This window comes from Myxocyprinus asiaticus, chromosome 50 (genome assembly GCF_019703515.2).
Source record: "Myxocyprinus asiaticus isolate MX2 ecotype Aquarium Trade chromosome 50, UBuf_Myxa_2, whole genome shotgun sequence".
Taxonomy (NCBI): Eukaryota; Metazoa; Chordata; class Actinopteri; order Cypriniformes; family Catostomidae; genus Myxocyprinus; species Myxocyprinus asiaticus.
This window is the reverse complement of record NC_059393.1, coordinates 12,950,721-12,974,990: the sequence shown is the minus strand read 5'-3', so window position 1 is coordinate 12,974,990 and position 24,270 is coordinate 12,950,721. Positions and strand designations below refer to the sequence as shown.

Sequence of the window (24,270 nt, the reverse complement as noted above, 5' to 3'; positions counted from 1 at the left end):
GTCACAGTTTACTCACCAGACTGTTCTCCAACGATAACGCAGTCATCGTCGTCATCATCCTCTGTGTCTGCTTGAAAGCCGTCGGTCTCCATGGCTTCAGTCTACATAAGTTGTGTAAACGGACATACAAGTTAGCAAAGACATAAATGTGAACAAACTTGTTGACATGTTTGCTTGAAGTACCAATATTGTACAAATTCAACAGCAAAACTACACAAATGTAATGCTAGTTTTTTCTTTTTGCAAATAGGAATGTGGGTAGCTAAATTACAAATCATAATATACTAAAAGCTTAGCTCATGTACAGGGTTGGGAAATGTAATTTTGTGACATGCAACTATCAACATATGTTTTTAAATATATAAAAACAAAGAATAACATAATAAAAACCTCTAGCAGTGAGACATTTTTGCCACAACACCACCAAAGCAATAGATTCTAAAAGAAGCTATTTAGACTAGTGTCTGAAATTAACTTTTCTATTAAGGGGCAACATTTGCTCCATGGAGTTGTTTTAGTGGCATTTGTTTCTCATTATGAGGGAATTGTTAGGACATTTTTTTTTTCTAACCATACTTAAGATGACAATATGACGTCATAGTGTTACATCAAACACTGCAAATGAATTAAATACATGTAAAACTGAATAATTAGATAAGCAGTTACCTATACATTTTAATTAACATCAAATACATTTCATGTGATATGTATATACTAGGTCTAGAATAGAAAAATAAATATATCTGATGTTACAAAAAAGAAATAGAAATCATAAAAGTGGCCCCCAGCGGCTTTTTTTGGCCCCCACATTTTGAATTTCAAGGTAATTTTGTTTGTCACTTTCAGTGGCATTTTTGCACCGAGCCCTTGGTAATTTCTGACCCTGGTTCAGACCAAACGCACTCTTGCACTAAAAAAAAAGCAAGATGCAGCGCAATAATTAAGGCAGAACGCAGGTGTCTCGACGCGGTTTTTTTAACAGTTGAAGTTCTTTTACGGTGTCTAAGACAGCAAAACGTGGCAAAAGACATTCCTCTAGCACATTTATATAAAAAACAATTGAAACGAGGAAAGAGGAAGCATAAATTCTCCTCCCCCTTCACATCTGACACAACAGTTTTAATTTGTTTCACCGTTGTTTTAACAAAATGTAATTGTCACACTTCTACAGTGCATCTCGTCTAATATATCAACTAATAAAATTTGAACAACATAATGGCAAGCGCTCAGAGTTAATACAGCTGTGCAAAGGCAATGCATTAAAAAGATGCTTGAATGAGCGGGACATTTCATTTTACAAATACAGTTCACTTGAATTCCTCTGTCGTCGTTTCCTTTCCTTCTATCTTTTCTCATATCCAAAGAGGGAGCTGACAGGACGCGAAGGAAAGGGACAGTTTTAGAAATAAGCCATAGACGAGAGAGTCGCTGCACTATTTCTTTGCCAGTTCTGTGCTAAATGTGACTGATAATGTCTTTTTTGTTTTTCAGCTGACAGTTAAGAACATGAGATATTCAAATAGACATCGTAAATCAAGTTTGTGTGTTACTAATAGCCAAACATTGTGGCCATTTTACACAATTTTAAAGTCATGTTCTGTATTAAAGAATTCTGTAGAGTATATAAAGCGACAAATATAGTGAAAATCAGTTTTGTACCAATACCATACACTGCAACAGTTAGGACAGCTTACCCCTAGTTTACCTATCGCCCTTCAGAGAAATGTGCCGCATCTGTCAAACACAGAGGCGGTCCACTTTGTGCTGCTCTTGTCACGAATGCAATTGGCCGAACAAAATGTTTGTTCACCTAACACTGAAGTTTACTTTATGGATGTATATAAAATAAAAATACATATGTATAGTGTATTTGTGAAAAATAAAAAAAAAAACTAATCTGATCTGCGTGAATCATGTAAATCAGGACTCGACATTAAGCATTGTCACGTGCTTGTCCTCCGGACAAGTAAATTGGTCATTCACTTGTCAGAGTAAAAAATTTACTTGTCCAGAGAGAAAAAAGGACATTTAAGTTACACGCTCAAGTAACATGTCAAAGTTTATGTTGTATATTTTTCTAAAATTATGACTGATGCCCAACCTAATAGTGTACCTATGCAATCAACTCAATTCTCTGCAACAGAAATGTAAACTGCACTGGGTAGGGGCTCATATTGTCATTATGATAATTATTTTATGTTGCGTATGGTAGTCAAATAAAGGAAAGCCTCCATCGCCATCATTTACAGCAGGGATGCTCATAGTTCAGTGGAATGAGATCTACTTTTTCATCATGTTATTGCAGCAAGATCTACCAAAATACAAATTAAGAAAATTCAGTGAAGTTTTTAACAGCAGTAGGCTATCAAGTATTCAAGTAAACATCAGAATGAAATGCAACATAAAATTACTACTGGTCTTCACTGTATGATTATAATACATTCATACTTTTTAAAGCTATTAAAGTTATTCAGTCAAGAGCAGTGAGTGTGTTCTCATTTTCTTGTTATGGTTGTTTGATTATTATAATGACACACTAGACAGCAGCAGGTCTATTAGCTTACATTTATACTTACAAGTCCGACATTTTAATACAAATCCACTTTTTTCTCCATTGTTTACGTTCACTTTAGACATCACTCTCTGTGTTTACATGAATACCTCATCAAGACGGGCATTTTGGCAGAATTTTGAAATGTATTTGACCGTTCAGGTGCGCATTAACACGAGCATGTTCAGCACACACCTACGCTGCCTGTCAATCAAACAGGGTGCAGCTGTTACTAGATCACTAGCGAATTATAAAATTACGTGCTCTGGATTATTTTCAACAGCAGAATAAGAATATTAACTTTATAATTAGTGACACAGGCCTAGGCTATCACAAATATAGCTGGTTATTTTTTCATTATTGACGTTTTAATCAGTCTGTTTTTTCTGGTCAGATAAATAAAATTATCTTTTCATTTGCCCCTTCAAAAATCCACTTGTCTCAGACAAGCGTTAATGTCGAGCCCTGCATAAATGACATATTTTGGATTCAAAATGGCAAATTTTGGCAATAGGTGACTAAATTGAAGGTATGTTTTAGTGAATAAAAAGTTAACTGACCCGCAAGTCATTAATTTAGTTGTGTCTGACTTGAAATAAACTAGATATTCAGAGTAATTACTGGATGTTTTTTTGATATGACAAATGTGCAGTTAAGGAAATACTTTTGAGTTTTGTTGTACTTAGTGCGACTTTATGAAAATGAATGAATAAAAAAAACTTAGTTAAATAGTCTTTAAACAAATCTTTTGCAAGAATCTGTTCAGTTAAAATCATCTCATTTGATAACAGACTGCTGAGGGCAGTAAACCAATAAGAAATGCATTTCTTGCTTTCAAATATTTCTTCCTCAAAAGTACTAAAAGAATAATTTAAGGAACCAGAATCATTAAGAGGATTGATAAACTAAGTTTCTTAAACTTCCTATCCTTAGTCATGAATAGGGTTGGGAATTGGCACCCAATACCCCAATACAATACATAAGCTCTTGATTCTATAATGATTCAATTAGTACAAAACTGCCATATTGCAATGAGATTAATTACTCTACTGTAAAAGTGCTCATGCTGACGTTGATTCATATTCTTCCTTGAGCATGCCGCCACGTAACCAAATAAATATTCACAAACCATAAAGGAGTAAATGAGGAATGCATTTAAATGGCATTTGGGCTCATTGTGGTATGCAAATTAGTATTAAGAGTAGGTGCATTTCACTGGTATTGCCTACTGTGACAGCCCTGCAAATGTATTCACAATAGCTCAGAATACAATCAAAAAGCATGCAGCCTTGTTTTTTCCTGCACCTGTTCAGAATCGCCACATTTCTTCATATACTTCGTTATGGAGTGGCTGCTGGCACTCTTCCTCTTGTTGGAGGGTGTGGTGGAGCTGGACGTGGTGGGCGAGTTGCCCTGTGAGCCAGTGGCCTCGTCGCGGGTCATCTGAGCTCCAGTGGTGAGGTAGGTCCACTGGCAGGGCACAGGCAAGGCCTCCTGAGAATAACGGGCAAGAACCTCTGCATGCACATACCAGCAGCATCGTCTGTAAGTGGAGCGCTTTTCATACACAGCGTTCTCCTTTATGAGCCGCCTGATATGGATCCTATTGCCAAATGAAAGCAAATCAATACACACAGATAAAGCCACACATTCACATTACTCTACAAGATGAATGTCTTAGGAATTTCACAATATAACACTCCCCCAAAGTCATTTTCAACAAAAAGCAACATGTTTCCAGGCATTAAACAGATGATTCATCTAGTTTTAGGGCTGCCCCCGACCAAAGATTTTCCTAGTCGACTAGTCGTCGTTAGTTTAAGCCATTAGTCGACTAGCTGTCGCACGTTTATGATATTAATTTAATTACTTGAATATGTATTTTTTGGGGGGCATCAGAAAATGGTTTGAGTTCCAGGGCTGAGAAAGAATGTTATAAGTAACATTGCTAACACTGATCTACATTACAGAGAAATACTAAACCGTAATAATGTGCCTTAAAAATATAAATTTTACAAGCGCACGCACGAAGCAAGCCACAGCGATTTTGTTTTGTGTAAAGACAATTGTTGCTAAGGATCAGTAAGATACTCTGTTAGCTAGCTTACCTGGGTGGGACATTTTCGGTAGAGCTCAGAGGGGTTTCTGTGGGGGATGATGTTTGCTGGCGACAGAACTCCAGGAACTCACTGATTATGATTTTAGAGCTGTTCACATTCCCATGCAGCAATGGCAGCAGCTGAGACAGCACTGAAGAGAAATTAAAAACATTTACTTCACTAATCAATTCAAACACTCTCAAAAAAGTCATCCGATTTACTTGAGCCCTTTTAAAAATTCACATTGTGCTTTGCGTGAACAGTTTCTGGCATGATCTTGTGCTTGTGATTTGCATTGCTTTGTTGTGATTTGCATCACTTTTGGTGTGAACGGGCCTTTAGGCTCGTCTTTGTGCATTAACTGTGCTGGGAACAGCAATTAACATGTCATGTCCACTTCATCGCAATGCAAATGTAATTCTTATGTGATATCTAACAGTCATTGACATGGCTTGTAAAGCTTCAGTGTAACAACAGATGAGACGATCAGACTGAAAACAAACTTCAATACATTAAGGCATGTTAATATTTTGTATATAATGCTTGATGAAACATGGAAAAAAGCAACACAGACAAATGAATACTTCACTGCCAACTGTTTCTTTGAACTCCTATGCAAACATGTGAATGAATGTATGAATGTTACACTTATATACATCTTTTCTGACACTCCACTCAAAGCACTTTACATAGTGAATAGGGGACTCTCCTCAAATACCACCAGTGTGCAGCATCCACCTGGATGATACAACAGCAGCCATAGTGCACCAGTAAGCTCACCACAAACCAGCTGTTTGTGGAGAGGATATAGTAGAGTGGTACAGCCAGTTAATGAATGGGGATTATTAGGAGGCCATGATTAATAAGGGCCAGTGAGGCAATTTGGCAAGGACACCGGGATTACACCCCTGCTCTTTTACAAGAACTGCCCTGAGATTTTTAATAACCACAGACACAGCAAGGATCTCAATTTAACCTCTCATCTGAAAGAGTGTGCCTTTTTACAGCACAGTGTCCCCATCACTATACTGTGGCGTTAGGACTCACATATACCACAGGGTGAGCACCCCCTGCAGTCCTCACTAACACCTCTTCCAGCAGCAACATTAGTTTTCCCCCAGAAATTCTTACATCCAGGTACTGAACAGGCTCAACCCTGCTTAGCTTCAGTGGGTAAGCAGTCTAGAGTTACAGGGTGATATGACTGCTGGCCAGTGTGTCAAACACACATGCTGTACTCACATTTCTCATTCCTCTGTTGGCGTGAGACATCCTGTTCGGGGGTGCAGGACTCATCTCTGGGTAATGGTTCCAGTATGCAGACAGCGTATGGCTGCAGGAGGTCCAGTGGTGGCTCTTTCCCCTCCCACAGGCAGCCTCGTACCACTGCCTCCAACACCTTCACCTTCCCTTTAGACAACAGCTCATTCTCCCATTCACGAGCCTTCATCCTCTGACGCACCTTCTGCTTCTCTGGGTCTCCACCCTCCTGCAAGAGCGGACCATTTTCATCATGACAGGACTAAACGAGTGAATAAAAGGGGCATAAATTAAAAGGGTGACGTTTGATGTACCTCATCTTCAAGTGCCCCTTCCCCTTCTGAGAGATAACCGTGGGGCACAAAGAACCCATCATCATCATCATCATCATCTCCTCCTTCATCGTCGTCATCCTGCCACGGCAAGACAAATGAAAGTCATAATGAAGCTTTTCAATCACAGACTAATGGGGACCACACAACAAGATACTGATACACACGTATGGTCTTAAAGCAACCAGTGAATATCCTACACAAATATTTTATTTGAGAGTGTAATCAAGTCCTGCTCACCCCTTCACTGTGTGATAGAGACTCTCCTGGCTCATCTTCCTCCCATTCTTCATCACTGTCCACCTCATAATCCAACAGCTCCTAAAACACAGAACAGTTTCAAATGAACATCACTCACTAAGCGCTTGCAGAATTATTTTTTTTTTGTCCACTGTCAGCAAAATCTTAAAAGCATACAATGGGGCTGGGCAATATGTAAAAAATTTTATCGATAATCGCCTTAAATATCAAGATATATGATTATATCGTCAACCCCCTGCTGAGGGTCAGTGAATTTTTTTGCTTTAAAAATGTAATTCATTTACTGAAACACAAAAAACATTTCTAAATTCAAATTGCACTTTAAACGAAAAAAAGCAATAAAATGAAGTGATCAAAAAAATCTTAACCAACTCCCCAAATCCAAATATTTACCGTCTCCAACTTTCCATCACGCAAGTATCAGTCAATGACAACAGGTGGAAAATTACTAATAGCCTACAGATTAAGAACTAAAGACAATTATAAATGTAAAGATAATAATCATCATAATAAATAAGCCTAATAAATTCTCGTGTTCCCAAAATAATGCTGCCAAATGCATGTTCTTATTGAATTTGTGTTTGTATTGCATTTTGGTAATACAGTTTATGCTGCATAAAGAAAATAAAATAGACCTCAATTTTAGGTTCAAGGTAAACGTGTCTTGTATTACTTTGTGATTTAATCACTTTCGTCTTTGTTTCTTTAATACAAAGATATACATTACTGAACCTGCAGTGTTGTATTCACAATAGGGTTGCTCCAATACCAAAATTTTGGCTTCACTACGATACCAGCCCTGGTACCTCGGTACAGATTATGCGTTTTCCATTTTAATTTTTCTGGATACCATGTTAACTATTTTAATTAAATGTCATGATCAAATGGTGTTTAATCAAATTGATACATACAGCTTTAATAAAAAATAAATAAATTATATATAATTTTTTTTTTTTTACAAAAACATTGCAATTTTATTTTTGGTAAAATAAAATGCTGCACAACAGAGCTTCACAGTATTAATGAAAACATTATTGAAAAAAAATCTGATTACCTGTGGCACAAGGTTGCTGAATCACAACATGCTGATAAATCACTTGCATTTGTGATATTGCGTACAGATAATAATAATATTAAAACAACCAATTAACAGTTTATCATTGTTATTATCAGTATTATTGCTACTTTATGAATATAAAATTTTTATACAGTAGTTAAATTTTTCTGTCTTCCATTTCACGCATCCATTTGAATAGAGCTTTCATGTTAATGGGACTTTTATTTTGACAGACCTTTGAGTTCTTCCTGTTTTTCATGTTAGTTATATCAATCTTCCCATTAGTGCTGGGATAATCTTATCGCAACTCTTGAGCTGAAATCTCCAGGCTGCACCGGAGTTCATTTAAGTGTTAACAGCCATTTTTACTATAAACACACTGCTTGAAAATTAAGAAACAGTAGCATGTGTTGAGTTTCTGTGAGCGTGTGTGCATGCGTGCGCCCGTGTGTGTGAAGCAGATGAACAGAGGGGGCACTTCTTGTTCATTCTGTAGCATGCAGCGCATGTGACTGTATATCATTTAATTAAATTACATCCTTCTGCTGTTTAATGATCACACTTGGCCATATACAGAGGTTTTTCATTTTATTTTCAATTTGTCATTGATTTCATCTCAAAACTGTTACATCTCATATCGTTTTGCTAATGACAGCATACTGTAATATGGTACCGAAATTAACAACAAGATGATATCATACCATTTTAATTTTTTTGGTATCGCGATACTGCGTTAGTACCAGTAAACCGTGCAACCCTAATTCACAATGCATGTTACCCACAAACTTCTCCGTGGAAACAAAAACTAAACTCACAGCACCTCCTGAGATGATCAGAAATAATTTGCAGCATTCCCATAGATGACATTATTCTTGCAAACAGTTTTCAGTCGAATGAAACAGGAAAAAAAAAAAAAAAAAAAAAAAAAAAAAGGGAAAACTCTTTACATGCGCTTCATCGTTCCACGAGACAGGCTTGCGCTGCACGCATCTGAACAAACAGAGAATCAGACGCAAGCATTGATGGCTTCTCTTTTGTCTGTTCTTAAATATAAAATAAGTGTTTCTTCAAGCGCGTCTTTATGACTAACAGCATTTCTTGTCATGTGTCACTCCGAGACGTCTTACAAGTCGCCCGCTTTTTGCAGGTAGCTGAGCAAAATTACCCGCCCATGAAATACATTTGGACGAGGAGCTTGCGAACTGGATTCAGCCTTGTCGCATTTTGCAGGTGCTAGTTTCACACCCTGGGCTACTGTTAAATATATTTGGCGACTTCCCAGATTCATGGTTTTGCCATTTCCCGATATTGTCGATCATCGTCTGCCAACGAGTGTCACAATCGGCATCTTTGTAAGACATCGTCAATATCCGGTAACATCGTCCTATCACCCAGCCCTAGCATACACTTATGACATAAACCCTTTAAGCAGAACAATTCTGTATGCTTTGAAATTAACAGTCCAGATTTTCCTATTTTTACATTACAAAGCTACATATTTTCCCAAATATAAACAACATTTTATTGGTAAGCAAAGACTTTGAGTAACATACTAAGCAGTAATTGATGGACAGTAATTCAAATTCAGAAATCATTTTATTGAAAAAGCACAGCCAGGACATAACATTAAAGATACAGATAAGTGTCATGTGGTGTGCAAAACTGGCCACACTGAATTGAAATATTTCATCCTTACACTGCAAAGGCAGCACAGAAGACGTATCTGGAGACATATCGACCCCATTTACACCTGGTATTAAGATGTGTTTTGGTGTGATCCGATCACGTGGTCAGCGCCAAATACAGGTCTAAACTAGTGATGTGCAGAACGACTAATTTCGCTGATGTTTAAACTAAAATTTTGGAGTTGACTTGTCTAAAACGTAAACCTTCAGAAAACAGTAAAAAAAAATAAAAAATTGTGTTTATGCGAGCCATTTAAAATACTTAATCTATTCCAAATCCGACGCTTAATTCCGCTGAAAAGGGGCATTTATCTGCGACGTGCTCGCCTTGTATTATGATCATTGCACATTACATGAAGAACATGACACGCATTTTGTGGTGTAACGATTCGCTCTGACAGTGATTAGATTCTCTACCTAAAAATTATGATGCATCGTGAAATCTGAAACCAATAAATAAAGATGAAATGTCATGTGCAGGCAGATTCGATCCAGGTTTCGATCGAGCAGGCTCATAGAATGAAAAACTGTCTATTAGTAGCATGTAAAGGCAGTTACACAGGATGTGGTAACCGTGAGTTCCCTATTGATTTTGAGATAGGGAAAGAGGTCGCCAGATGCCTCCGATTGTCAAGCCCGTTCATGAGAATTAAATCGCATTTTCATGCAGGACTGTTTGCGAAACACAAAGACAAAAAAATCACGAAAGATAATTATTTATTTTTTTGCGGCTGCCGTGTGTCATTCACCAATCACAGGTGACTGTAATCAACTGGTTAGTTCCCTTCAGAACAGTCTGAAATCATTCCCTATTCTGTAGCACAGGGGTCGGCAATCTATGGCACGTGTGGCAACAGCGAGAGAGTAGACTATTTTATTCATACGAAATTCTGCACCTGCATTCCAATCTACATCTTGATGCAATCCTTCCTCATGATCACGCAGCATGTTTTCATGAGCTGAATGGGAGGCTAAACAAAAAGTTAAAATGTGACGAGACTGCAGTATACCCAACAGACTCGTGCAGCGTGTGCAAACCATTCACGCATCACAAGCCAGCAGCGCTTCACATTCGGTTAATTGCACGAGTAAACGCGCCCGCTTTGCTTTGGTCAGGCTGCGCAGATGACAGCCTAAATTCCATGTTTCGCTGGTTTCTTTTTGCTTTCAGAACAACACGTGATGCAGTAAGGAAAACACCACTATTAATCCTTGAGATTTCCATCCCAGCATACAGGTACACCATCCTTAAACCATAGTCACACTCAAATTTACATTAAACGATTATAAGAGAAAACATAAACCCACATAATGGAGTCTATTCAAAATATAAATTAAACCTGGAAATAAAGTTTTAGGATTTTGCAGGTGCGATTCCCCAAAAAGGGCTAAATAGTCAGCTTGTGATGCTCAAATGGCTTGCACGGGCAGCACGAGTCTTGTCACACTTTAGTTTAGTCTCCCATTCAGCTGATGAAAACGCTGCGTGATCATAAGGAAGGATTACATCAAGATGTAGATTGGAATGCAGGTGCGAAAAACTTGGGGCGTTGGCACAGTCATTGACCAGGAAAACCAAAAATGGCACTCCATGTCAAAAAGGTTGCCGACCCCTGCTGTAGCATTTACTATAAAAAGAATGAATTAACGAGTGATTGATTTCGCTCACAGCCAATGTCTGCCCACCAGTCACATTTAAGCTCTTTATTTAAGTTCTATTCGTGGTTAAACTGTTTTATGGAGAAATTACACATTTTATGGAGATACAAAAGCAATATTAACATATTGTAATTGGTGAAGGCAACAACAATGAATTTACTTTGGTAAAATGGATGCAAACAGTTTTGAATGACACAGAAAGCCAAACTCGGCATTATCTATCTATCCATTTGATTTTATGTAAATATGTAGGTTCGAGGGGTGAACTCGGCTGCATAAACTTACTATATTTCAAAGTACGCTTTCTTTCCCTTTAATCTCGTGTGCTCCGCTCAGTGTCTGTTGCAAGAAGGTTCATGTAATATGACCCACATTGGGTATTAATATATCATGATAATCAATTCTTACATTTTGTAATCGATGCATCGTAATTTCTTTGATAGATCAATGCACTGCGATGAATCGATGCATTTTCAATCAATGTTAACAAACACAGGCATATTTATTGAAAATAATTGAATGAATAGTGCAGTTCCAATAGAGCAACCCTAATAGTCTGTTCTAAACGGAATTCATCAAGTAAAAGTTACTTAACATATTAAAACAGTCAGGATATTGTTGAAAATAATTAACAGGTAAGCCAAATCTACGAGAGAAAAAAAATACAATAAACATTTGTGCGCATTTCACAACGTGCATTAACCATTGATCTAATATGACAGCTGTTCGGTAAAGAACGTTAACCAATAACAGTTACGATAAAAAAAAATGTAAAAAAAAAGCTATAGGATAGAAAAAAAAAAAATAGGCCTGTGAGAAATGTACAATAAGCCTTATGTATTCCAAACATGACGTGCACACAATACAATAGTTTAACCAGTTAAGCACTTCAATTGATGTCATGTTAACATTACACAGTTTAAATATAATTAATCATACAAATACTATATAAAAAAAAAAAAGATATCTCTTTCTTCGTCTTTTATGTAAACGGGGTCATATATAGCAGGAAATTATGTTAAAACAGACTTACTAATGCTGCACATATGTGGCATAGGTATACTTAAACATAAAACTTGTATCGATTGACATGACAACTGCAAAGTTTAGGTGGCTCTGATGCAACAGACTAGGCGAGTGATATGGCAAATTTTGGCTTTTATTTAGAGCGGCATCATGCTAGCTATCTCAAAACAAGTCTGTTCATTAGGTTGGGGTGTCGCACCTAATGACAGACTTTGCTGAAATCTAACCCTCTTCTTTTGGAGGTCTGTCACACTTAAGAAGAGGGGTGACAGCCTAAACTACTGATTCTGACATTTCTGATTCCCCGTCAAGCATTGCTGAATTAAGAATAAGGATTACCATGCAAATAATTGTAATAGACTGAATTAGGGAGCAATTCACTGATTGACTTTATGCTGTGAATGTGCATTTGTTTCTTTGTGGTTTGACGCAGAGAATGTTTATGTGCAGCTTCAGTGAGAATGCCTCAGCTTTAGTGTTCAGCCTCCTTTTTCGGTTTTACAATCGCCATGTATAACAATCAGCATTTGCTGATTGAAAAAAACTTTATGTCAGATCCGAATAGAACAATGGCTCGTTAGCTCTTCAGTGTGAAAAGAAGCTCATTGTTCACTGCCAGTGTCACTATTGTCTACCCCACCGACTGCCTTAATTTCAAACTTGTTAGATCGGCATTAACTCAGCAGAGAGTCAAGTCACTGGGACTCTTAACACCCACCCACTAAAAGACACGTCTGTGTGCACAGACTCCCTCTGGTTCTCCAATTATTATTTAAATGAAGCTTACGACTGAAAAATTTGCATTATGCGCACTGCAGCCATGTTACCTCGGCAGTGCAAGACACCAGCATTTTTTTTGTTTTAGTCATAGTTTGTCTTTTGACGAAAATGTCCTTTAAAATTAGTCAATATTTGTAATCTCATATTCATTAGTTTTAGTCTGATGAAAATGACACAATTTTAGTCAACAAAAAATAAAATCTTTTAGTTGATGACAAAGTGCAAAATGGACAAAAAAGTGTATCGAACTGTAACAGACCAAACTTTAATCAAATATGCAAACATTTAGGGAAATTTTTCATTTAAAAATCTATAAAACATAACTATACATAGGCCTACTGTCCTTATTGTGAAAAAACCGAGCTCCTAAAATAATAATAAATAAACTGAAGTATTAGCTACTTTTTAGAAGTTAGCCTACTGTACTCTGAATTCTTCATGCTTTAGAGACTTATTAATTGTCCGTGAAAGGATTTTATTGCACGTAGCGTGTTTCTTACGGAAACAGTGTATTCACAATGCAAGTCACGCAACGCAAATTACGCATTTTCTGACTAGCGTGTCATTTAATTCAAGTTCACGTTCATTCGTTTCATTGTGCAGATGTAAAGTGATATATTACATATATGTTGTGGATATAGGCTACTCTAGTGATTAATATCATGTATAAATAGGATGCATTTGAATGAGGTATTTACCCCGTTTTGAAGCAGATCATTTTGCATGTGTTCAACTCACGCAGCTCAAGTGGAGAAATCCCCAATTATTAATGGTTTAGATTAATCTATATCTAATATCTTCTATATACAGATTCTACAGATGTTTCTTCTTTTTATATCTTGCACTGTTAATATCTTGCAGTATAATTTTTCTCTCATCATATTTTCGTCAATAGTATGCTGTAATAATTTAATTATCGTTACAATGCGCCTTTTTCGTCTTGTCTTCGTTATTGTTGATGAAATCAAAAAACCCTTCGTCAACGATTTCGTTGACGAGATTAACACTGCAAGACACCTATAAATTCGAAATCCTAATCAATAGTTTCACCTGCTGGAGTAACAACAGAGTTCTTGTTGCTGTCAATTCCATATAGGGAACCAAGCAAGCATCAAAGCTTCTTCATACTTCAATTTGGAAGATGCGAATCACTAGGTCCGTCACATGTTTTATTGCAAAATATTTGCATCCATACTGTTGATGAAAATTTTAAATTTAAATGCATCAAGATTTGTTTTATAATCACATCGTGACTCCCTGAATAAAAATCAAATAGTGAGGTGCCTAAAGATTTCTGCGCCTACTAAAGTGATAGCGTTAAGATGTAAATTCAGCTCTGCTTTTGGTTATACCTTGTCCTGTCTCAATGGACAGCGTGGAGAGATGCAAGCGCTCTTTTTGCTCCAGGTGCCCCAGTAAGCTGGACGATAGTTGTCATGGAAATGCAGGAGTTTCATGCGGCCGAATCGACGACGTTCCGGGACTCCATCATTTTCCTTCAGGCTTTCACTTACAACCAAACAATCACTGTTGACAGAGAACATAAACAAACAGACTGAAAAAGAACCAAAACAAGAACAATAACTTAAATGGCAGCTGGTGTTTGACCTGGTTACATGATGGGTATACAAAGTAGTATCCAAGCAACAGTCATTAAGAAAAGACCCATGCTGCGTTACCTTCCTGCATCAATGCACCTGGGCCTGGTTGGACCTGATCTGCGAGGTTTGTGACTCATCCAGTCCTTCAGTCCATTTAGCGTGCTGTCCGGTTGGGCAAGATAATGGTCCAGTTCCTCTAGAACAGCATCTTCACACTGTACTCGAGTCAGTGGTGCCAGAAACATGTACTCTCTAATCTCAAACGGAGCAAATTTCCCGCAGGCAGATGCCAGAGTCTGAAACCAAGAACAACTAAAATGTTTAGAAAAAAGAAAACAAAATATACAACTGCATGTTTATGGCAGCTTGTGTAACTCAACATAATATCAGTTAAGTCACACTTGTAAATGTACAATACAAGTAGTTGGGTGAGAGGGTAATGAGCAAAAAAAAAAAAAACAATTTGTATTTACACACTAGATTACCGAAAGAAAATGCCTCTATCAAACACTAAATAATGTAGCTCTTACCTTTGGTGCCAGCTGGGTCTTAGGCTTCTGTAGAAACCGGGTAATCTCAGCCTTCTCTGCTTTGATTCGCTAAACAGATTTTAACAAAGGTCAGTCCTACACAGCTCACCAAACATTATCATTTAAGCTACTGATATTTTCAGTAAAACAGAACATATACATAAGCATATTTAAGTACGTGAAAGCAGATGCATCTTGCTACGCAAGCTCTATTTCACGCGTCGTTGTGTTGTGAAATGTGTCAGAGTGCAATTCATAACCCAACGCAAGTACGCGCTGCTACAGCAGATTTTCAATCAACAACTGTCATGGTGAAGCAGCAATTTGAGGAGAGTCTTGCTGAACAAGTTAGATTATACAAACATTTTTTCTGTCATCTTTTCAGCAAATACAAAAGCACACTCCTCAACTGTCGACATGTTGACTCCACAACATCCGGTTTTGTGGTGCCGAAAAAAAAAAATGGTTTGTAACCGCAAGAGCGCAACTAATGTATGTACAACGGGACCATGCGTTGGTGAAGCGCTCGCATCTGCATACTTGTATGAAGTATTTTTGGGCCTAAAAACTGCACCTCAGAAGATTTGTTGGTACATTATGTCCGTAAACACAGAAAACATGTACTGACTGTCACGTGTTCCGGCTGGGGAAACTACACTTTTCAGTTCAGTCAGTCACTGTCACACAGTTCAGGACAGCATCGCAGCACTCTGGATGGATGTTTATCTGTTAATTGTTTGGCAAAGTTCTTTACTTGCTATAATGCTTGAATTTGTTTTCTGGTAAGGTTGTTGGAGATTCTATTGCTTGCCATACTTTTACGAATCGAACTTGTCAGATCGCTATGTATCTATGTTTTCCGGTGAAGTTACTGTAACATGTTTACTAATATTATTGACATCCGAGTATTTATAACATTGTAGTTTCCATGTTCCCTAAGTGAGTGTCTCCAAGTATGTGTGTGCGCCGCTGTTTTCTTATTTCTTTTTTTCCCAGTCACGGAAATGTATAAGTTATGTACATTCATTTAGCTTGTAACTATTGCTCTATTAGAGTGTCACTGCTAAAAAAATAAATTAAAAAAAATTAATGAAACTTATTATTGTAATTGTTATTTTGCACATTTTAGCATATTATTTTCATGTTTAAAGTTTTTCATACCCACCAACTTTAATGCACAGTGTCTCACAAAATCTTAGAGAAGGAAAAACACTCACTTCTTTCTCTTCCTTCAACCGTTTTTCCTCCTCTTTTTTCCTTTTCTCTTCCAGTTTGGCCCTAAACATGTACAAGAGTTTAACACTCATATTCATTATTGAAGATAAAAAAAACCAAAAAGTACTATTGAGATACTCGGGCACTCACTCTATCTTCATCTGCCGTTGCTCTTCTTTTGCTCGTATTTTTTCTGCCTTTTCTTTTTCCTCCTTCTCCTTTTTCTCCCGCCGCTCCTTTTCATCTCTCTCCTTCTTCTCTTTCTTCTCCCTCTCCCTCTCCTCCTTCAGCTTGCGGGCCTCCTCTCTTTTCTTCTCCTTGGCAGCTTTGGCGTCTTGTCTCTGTCGTTCTTTCTCCTCCTTCTGTCGTTGCCTCTCCTCTTGTTCTTGAACATTCTAAGAGACAATCAATTGATAAAGGCTTTTTACATTAGGCACAAATTGCACCAATTTAATAAAACAGAACCAATTCATCCCTATGGACACCTTAACAATTTCTTAGATTAAATTTCAACAATTTCAAAAGATTATTTTTGTTCTTTTTTTATTTAACAATTTCTTAGATTAAATTTCAACAATTTCAAAAGATTATTTTTGTTCTTTTTTTATTTTTTTTAATTTTTAAGTCGAACCAAAGCAGTGCATCACGACAAAAACACGCATTTTACACCAGCAGCATTTCTGCTGCAGAAAATTCTGAGCTCTATACAGAAAATCAAATTATAAAATGGTTATCAGAAATGAGCTATTGTTAAGTGTAACAAACGTGATAGTAATGAAATCATATTTACATAATGCTGATGTAATGTAATGCAGTATTGTAGAATTATTTAATGTAGTGACAGTCAACATAATGAGCTCTGCTCATTTTTAAACATCATTATTCAGTGGAAGGGGGAGGAAACAAGCCATTGTTTTGCATAAGATGGTATAAACACTTGGTTTGGCTCGATCACACTTCATAATACAGTGCATTCATAAAGTATTCAGACCCCTTCATTTTTTCCACATTTTATGTTGCAGCCTTATGCTAAAATGCTTTAAATTATAATTTTTTCACATCAATCTACACTCCATACCCCATAATGACAGAGCAAAAACCAGATTTTCCATAACTTTGCAAATTTATTAAAAAGAAAAAACAGAAATATCACACTGACATTAAGTATTCAGACCCAAACTCAGTACATAGTTAAAGCACCTCTGGCAGTGATTACAGCCTCAAATCATTTTGGGTATGATGCGACAAGCTTTGCACACCTGGATTTGGGGATTTTTTGCCTTTCTTCTCTGCAGACATGCTCAAGATCTGTCAGGTGGGATGGGGACCGTCGGTGGACAGCCAGTTTCAGCTCTCTCTTTGAGAGGGTTCAAGTCCGGGCTATGGCTGTGCCATTTAAGGACATTCACAGAGTTGTTCCTATGCCACTCTTGCATTGTCTTTGCTGTGTGCTTAGGGTCATTGTCCTGTTGGACGGTGAACCTTCGGCCCAGCCTAAGGTCCTGAGTGCTCTGGACCAGGTTTTCATTAAGGATATCTCTGTATTTTGCTGCGTTCAGCTTTCCTTCAACCCTGACCAGTCCCCCAGTCCATGTGGCTGAAAAACACCCCTACAGCATGATGCTACCACCATCATGCTTCACCGCTGGGATTGTGCAGGTGATGAGCTGTGCCTGGTTTCCTCCAGACATGACGCTTAGAATTTAGGCTAACAGTTCAATCTTCATTTCATCAGACCAGAGAATCTTGTTTCTTCTTTCATCTTTCATGTGTCTTGCACTGAGGAGAGGCTTCCATCTGGCCACTCTGCCATAAAGCCCAGATCGGGAGTCTTGCATTGATGGTTGTCTTTCTGCAAGTTTCTCCCATCTCCAAACATGATCTTTGGAACTCAACAGGCACATGATGGGCTAAGCACAAAAAAGCTAATTTTTCTGCATTAATGTGAAAATGCCAATGAATACAAATTTGATATTACATGTTCTTAAGCGTGCCAACCCCTCTTCATTGTATGGCTAGTATTATTTCTGGATTGTGCATTTAAATTAAGAGGGGTAGCTCAGCGAGTATTGACGCTGACTATCACCCCTGGAGTCACGAGTTCGAATCTAGGGCGTTCTGAGTGACTCCAGCCAGGTCTCCTAAGCAACCAAATTGGCCCGGTTGCTAGGGAGGGTAGAGTCATATGGTGTAACCTCCTTGTGGTTGTGATTAGGGGTTCTCGCTTTCAATGGGGTGCGTGGTAAGCTTTGTGTGGATCGCAGAGAGTAGCATGAGCCTCCAGTGCTGTGAATCTCTGAGGTGTCATGCACAGTGAGCCACGTGATAAGATGCGCGGATTGACGGTCTCAGAAGTGGAGGCAACTGGGACTTGTCCTCCGCCACCCGGATTGAGTTGAGTAACCGTGCCACCACAAGGACCTACTAAGTAGTGGGAATTGGGCATTCCAAATTGGGAGAAAAAAATATAAAAAAATAATAATACTATATAATATATATATATATATATATATATATATATATATATATATATATATACATATATATACACACACACACACACACACACACACACACACACATATATATACATATAATAAAGATAATAATAAAAAAACAAACCTGTCTTACTTGAATTCCTGATGGCGAAAATCAGGAGCCTCCGTCTCACGCGTTCTCAACAAAGTATGTGTGTGACGCAGAAGCAGCTGTGAAGTTTGTAAGTGTTGTTCAGAGTGAAGGATGAATGACACTTTTTTTCCCCCACAGATCTGGGGAAGGCTACAAAATCAAATTCGGCTGCATTGATGGTTACCAAGAGCACAGTGGCCTCCATAATTCTTAAATGGAAGTTTGGAACAACCAGGACTCTTCCTAGAGCTGGCCGCCCAGCCAAACTGAGCAATCAGGGGAGAAGGGCCTTGGTAAGAGGGGTGACCAAGAACCCGATGGTCACTTTGGTTGAGCTCCAGAGGTCATGTGGGGAGATGGGAGAAACTTGCAGAAGGACAACCATCACTGCAACACTCCACCGATCTGGGCTTTATGGCAGAGTGGCCAAACGGAAGCCTCTCCTCAGTGCAAGACACATGAAAGCCCGCTTGGAATTTGTAAAAAGCACCTAAAGGACTCTCAGACTGTGAGAAACAAGATTCTCTGGTCTGAAGAAATGAAGATTGAACTGTTTGGCCTCAATTCCAAGCGTCATGTCTGGAGGAAATCAAGCACCACTCATCACCTGCGCAATACTATCCCAACAGTGAAGCACGGTGGGGGTAGCATCATGCTGTAGGGGTGTTTTTAGTGGCAGAGACTGGTCAGGGTTGAAGGAAAGCTGAACGTAGCAAAATACATAGATATCCTTCATGAAAACCTGGTCCAGAGCACTCAGGACCTCAGACTGGGTGAAAGGTTCACTTTCCAACAGGACAATGACCCTAAGCACAAAGCCAAGACAGCGCAAGAGTGGCTTAGGGACAACTCTGTGAATGTCCTTGAGTGGACCAGCCAGAGTACAACTGAACATCATTTCATCATTATGAAAAATCTGTTGTGCTTTGTCATTATGGGGTATGGAGTGTAGACTGCAAAATAACAAAATGTGAAAAAAATGAAGGGGTCTGAATACTTTCTGAATGCACTGTATATAATTACATCACAGCATTTGCGCTTTAACGATCACACTGGGCCATGCAGGGAACAGTTTATCGGTCAGTAGAATGAAGCTTTCTTCAAAACCACGTCAAAATAAAAGTTCGCGTCAAAATAAAAGCATGATTCAAAATCACAGCCAGGATCCTCAAATAGAAGAAATTGCAACAGAAAGAGATTACAAATGTATAGTAAAATGTAATTTTCACTGTAATTAGTAATAAATAATAATAAAACAATACATCACAAGCAAGTTTACATTTGTAATTAACAAAAGTCTGTTAAAAAAAAAAAAGGAATGGCATGCTGAAAATTGTCCTTTTTACTTGTTAAAAGTTTTGAGTTAATTTGATTAGACACCATTTTGTTGATGAAATTATACTTTAAATGGAGTTCCAAAACATGGAATTCTGGAAGCATTTTTTTAAAAAGTAAAACAGGATTTGGGAAAAAATAAAACAGATTTCAGCAGGGCCCTACTTAAAAACACTTAACCAATGGTAACTTAATTGAGAAACACTTGAAGGAAACATCCATTTCTTTTAATTTATTATTTACGTTGAAATTTATAATTAAATAGGCTAAAGCAGTGTTCAATAATAGCACTTTATCATGTTAGTATATTTTTGCTGTGGTATCATATTTGGTATCGAGATCCGAAAAATGTTACTAGTCTCGGTACCGACTATTGAAATTTTAGTATCATGACAACACTACTTTTAATAACAATGGCTAATCCAATGGGTTGCTTTTTGCATTAAAGTTAGTGTATGACCAGAGTGTGTATGTTAGGTTACATTTTATTGCCCTCTAGGGAAATATTTCTTGGACTCAGCAGCTGCAGTAATACACAAATAACATAAAAACAATATATGAGAAACAAAAAAAAGAATAGTAAAAAATAATAGTAAGGCAGACCCAGATACACAACAATTCCTGACAGTTGCTCAATACTCTAAAATGCTCTATAGCCTGCTATTTAGGATGTTAATTGAGGCTGGAACAAATGACTTTTTATAAAGGTTGCTCTTACACACTGGGACTATAGGGTCTCCCTGATGGTAAAAGCTGATATTCAGAACATAGGGCGTGGCTTGAGTGAGCAACTATTTTCTGCACTCGCTCAAAAACCACCTGCTCGTAGATGGATTGAAGGGGTGTGTATTCCTTCACTCCCATAATTTTCATTGCAGTTTTTACAAGACAAGCAAGCTTTAATGTGGAAGTAGACAAAATTTTCACTGCGATTACTGAACATTTGGGTCTCTGCAAAGTTAAAATAATGCTTGTGACTGTCAGTGGCAATCCACACAGATTTGTCGCACCACTCACTTAAGATTGATCTTCACAACAGTGTTCAGATTAGTGTCATGCTCAGTAAAGATGTGGGATTACCTTGAGAGACCGTCTTTTCACTGTGTTTGTCCTTAGTGCCTGTGCCAGGAAAAGAAAACAATGTTTTGACCTTTCAACAATCAAAGGACTCTTAAATGTCTCTTACAGACAAAGTCAGTCACAAAAAACATTGCACAGTACATTTACAAGGACTTCAAAATCAAAACTACTGTCGTGAAAATTACACCACGTGATTACAGGTACATTCCTTATCTACAAATGACTTTCATTAGTGATGCACCAAAATTCTAGTCCTAAACCAAAACTTGGGACACACTGGGCAAAAAAACTAAAATGTTCATTTTAAATTAGCCATTAGTTATAATTAGCCAGTATATATAAATTGTTTTAAAGTGATTACACTATGTTCTTCTTTCAATACTTTTGACAAAAATACAATTAGGCTCCACCAATTTTAAAAATATGGTTTAGATAACAACTGACACCAAAAAATTATGTATACAAGTATTTTAATTTTGCACAGCTAGGAAACACAAATGAAATTTGCTATCACAGTTGTATTGGTATTTTCGGCCAAAAATGTCTGCCGCATCCCTAATGCCCATGGAGCTAATGGTCTACTCACTGAGGCAGGGGTGGTGGGTGCACTCTTGCTGGGCTCTGGTGAGCTCTCTACCACTGAGAGGGAGCTGGTGGACTCAGCCGAAAGCACAGATTCATTCCCTTGGCTGACATCAGCCTCTTGTTGCTCCTCTTCTTCGGAGTCAGACTCCTGAGTGGTGTCCATCAGCGGGAGGATCTCGCCATCATCCTCATCCTTCTCCGTCAGTGGTGTGGTAGGTCCTGTAGATTGTGGGGTGTGTTCTGCTGTCTTTGTTGTTTCTTCACTAATGGGGCAGGTGGCTGCAACTGGAGGCACGGGAGCATCAGTGGAGTCTTCTGTGAGGTCAACGGTGGCTTCAGGTGCAGAGCGGATTGGGGAATGCTTCCGTCGGCTCATGAAGCAATCAAGAGGCCCACGGCCATTAACCAGAGCTGGGCCATGGTGCAGTAGCAGAGAAGAGTGATCCATTTCATTTTCTCCATCAGAGGCACTGGGCTCAGAACATTTGAGGGCAACTGGACCTTTGGTTCTTTTAGACTCACTGCATTCCTTGGGTTCTGGGTTAAGCCTTTTAAATGGAAGACGTGCTGATGTATGTGTCGGGGGGAGGGGTGCGAGAAGCACAAGATAAAAGGGAACAGACAGATTGTTGGTCTTACAATCAGAAAAACAACTTCAATGTGTTGAAGACAGTCAGTTATAAAAGCTAAATAAAATACGGGCTACTACTTTAGATTAGGTTCATAAAGACAGTATAGAGAAGGCCTATTAAACTGGTGGCCCACTTGCCAAACTCATCCCGTTTTAAATTTTCAGTGCTGTTCACACCATATGTGCTTTTTGTCTGTTTGCAGTTGTTATCCTATGTAAACTTGTGCTGGATGGACATTATGCCACATCTCTATTTTTTGTGCAGGAGCGCCATATTTTTAGACGCTTTCAGAGTTTACGCCACAAATAATCATTATCATGGGAATTGGACATTCCAAATAAAAAAAAAAAAAAAAAAAAAAAAAAAAAAAGCAGTATAATGTTTACATCTTGTGGCTGTACTTTTGAAACAATGCGTATTTTAATGTTTATGGACTGACCCCATTCAATTTCATTGTAAACACCTTACTGTAACCACAGTTTTTTTTTTTTTTTTTAATAAATAAGGGACGAGTCAAAATTATTTGAGTAGCCCTCAAAAAATAAAATGTCTTCAAATAAATAAAAAAGAATGACCAAATTTTGTTGCATGCTGATGGTTTTACATGGTTAACAGTAATTTTGACAGCTGTAATTCGAAACAAATGCTTCATTTACAATAATTTAACATTCCTTCGGTTAGTTACCTTGAACAAGCTTCTTGTTGGCAGTATTAGCTTTGCCCACACAATCCATGCCTGAAATACAATGACAAAAGTTAGTGTGTAAACGTCATCAATCCTGTATCAGAAACACTCAAATTAATGACATCAACCAGACATGAAACCTGATATGCTCTTGACGTCAATATTTGCCAAAACAAGTGTTTATAGTACAACAGTACTCATTTACTCAACATGTCTCTTCATAACAAAGGTGCTGGCTAGGTCTGCGAGCTGCTCACCACCATCTGACAGTCATTACGAAGTCAAAACAATAACTTTAATCTTTAAAGTCCGAAAATACTCTATATACCATACAAAAGTGCGATGCATTTATAGACTTCAAAGGAAACAGCGAGATGTGTTTCTTTTTCATCTCCCGCCTTTCAGTGAATGATGGTTAGTAGGCCTGTGGCTAGTGTGAGTTTGGCTACTGAACCTGTGAAAAGGGAGCCATCAAAGTTACCTTCTTTAGCACAAGACTGACGAATAAAGAGATAGTTTTAACTCAGAATAGCACAATGGAGTTAAAGTCGCTTCATTTGAACTCATATAACCCTCTATAAATAAGGTACATAATGCCAGACACACACTTTGCTTATAAAAAGACTAAATTGCCAAACCAGCCAATAGCTCGTCGGCTAACCATAAACTTAGCATGCTAATTAGGTTAATAAAACCCTTGACTGCGCCAATGCCATTTGGAAAAGACATTAAACTGAACATTTCCCCTTTTCTCAAAGCAACTGAGCTACACTTTACTTTGACTCGGTGTTTCAGTTTGTCTCTCAGGTTAATGATGGAGTTTTTAGGTTTTTCTGCAAGTGGAATGCACTTAGAATAGCTCCATTAGCCACCTATGGTTTTTATTTCTCACTTTTCCCCCACAATGTCGGCTCTAAGTAACTTTCCTCACGCATTAATCCACATTAAACATCAGACAAGCGACCTTTGCGTGGAGTGGAGGCGCAAGGCTCTTCGGCCGCGAGCATCACCACCACCATCCGCGCGCCCTTCTGTTCTGTGCGCTCGCGCTGTCCTCACACTGGAAACTTGACGTTATACAGAAACGGTGAGGACTTTTTTGGACTCCTGAAGGCTAGGCATCGACTTCCAATCTTTTCCTATCGTAACATTAACCTGTCAACTACAAATTTGGCGTGTTTCCGTAAGTTTTGTTAGTCGTAGCTTCTATTTTTTGGTGCGTAATCCTGGTTCGTCGCTTCCCTCTCATCCCCCGGCCAGACTCAC

The 24,270-nt window shown here is 38.2% G+C and overlaps 1 protein-coding gene across 1 annotated transcript in view; it reads right to left on the bottom strand.

The window, feature by feature from the left end:
* LOC127439278 (chromatin assembly factor 1 subunit A-like) overlaps nt 1–24,270 on the bottom strand; it is a 25,422-nt gene extending 1,152 nt beyond the window's left edge. The window contains exons 1-15 of the mRNA XM_051695499.1: nt 23,969–24,270; nt 23,005–23,055; nt 21,689–22,254; nt 21,103–21,141; nt 16,207–16,451; nt 16,059–16,119; nt 14,842–14,910; nt 14,390–14,607; nt 14,063–14,237; nt 6,483–6,563; nt 6,225–6,323; nt 5,893–6,139; nt 4,660–4,801; nt 3,857–4,154; nt 17–101 (exon numbers count right to left, since the gene is read on the bottom strand). Of these exons, the coding sequence (XP_051551459.1) occupies nt 17–101; nt 3,857–4,154; nt 4,660–4,801; nt 5,893–6,139; nt 6,225–6,323; nt 6,483–6,563; nt 14,063–14,237; nt 14,390–14,607; nt 14,842–14,910; nt 16,059–16,119; nt 16,207–16,451; nt 21,103–21,141; nt 21,689–22,254; nt 23,005–23,055; nt 23,969–24,023 (2,431 nt within the window). The 5' untranslated portion in view covers nt 24,024–24,270. The remainder of the gene's footprint in view (nt 1–16; nt 102–3,856; nt 4,155–4,659; nt 4,802–5,892; nt 6,140–6,224; nt 6,324–6,482; nt 6,564–14,062; nt 14,238–14,389; nt 14,608–14,841; nt 14,911–16,058; nt 16,120–16,206; nt 16,452–21,102; nt 21,142–21,688; nt 22,255–23,004; nt 23,056–23,968) is intronic.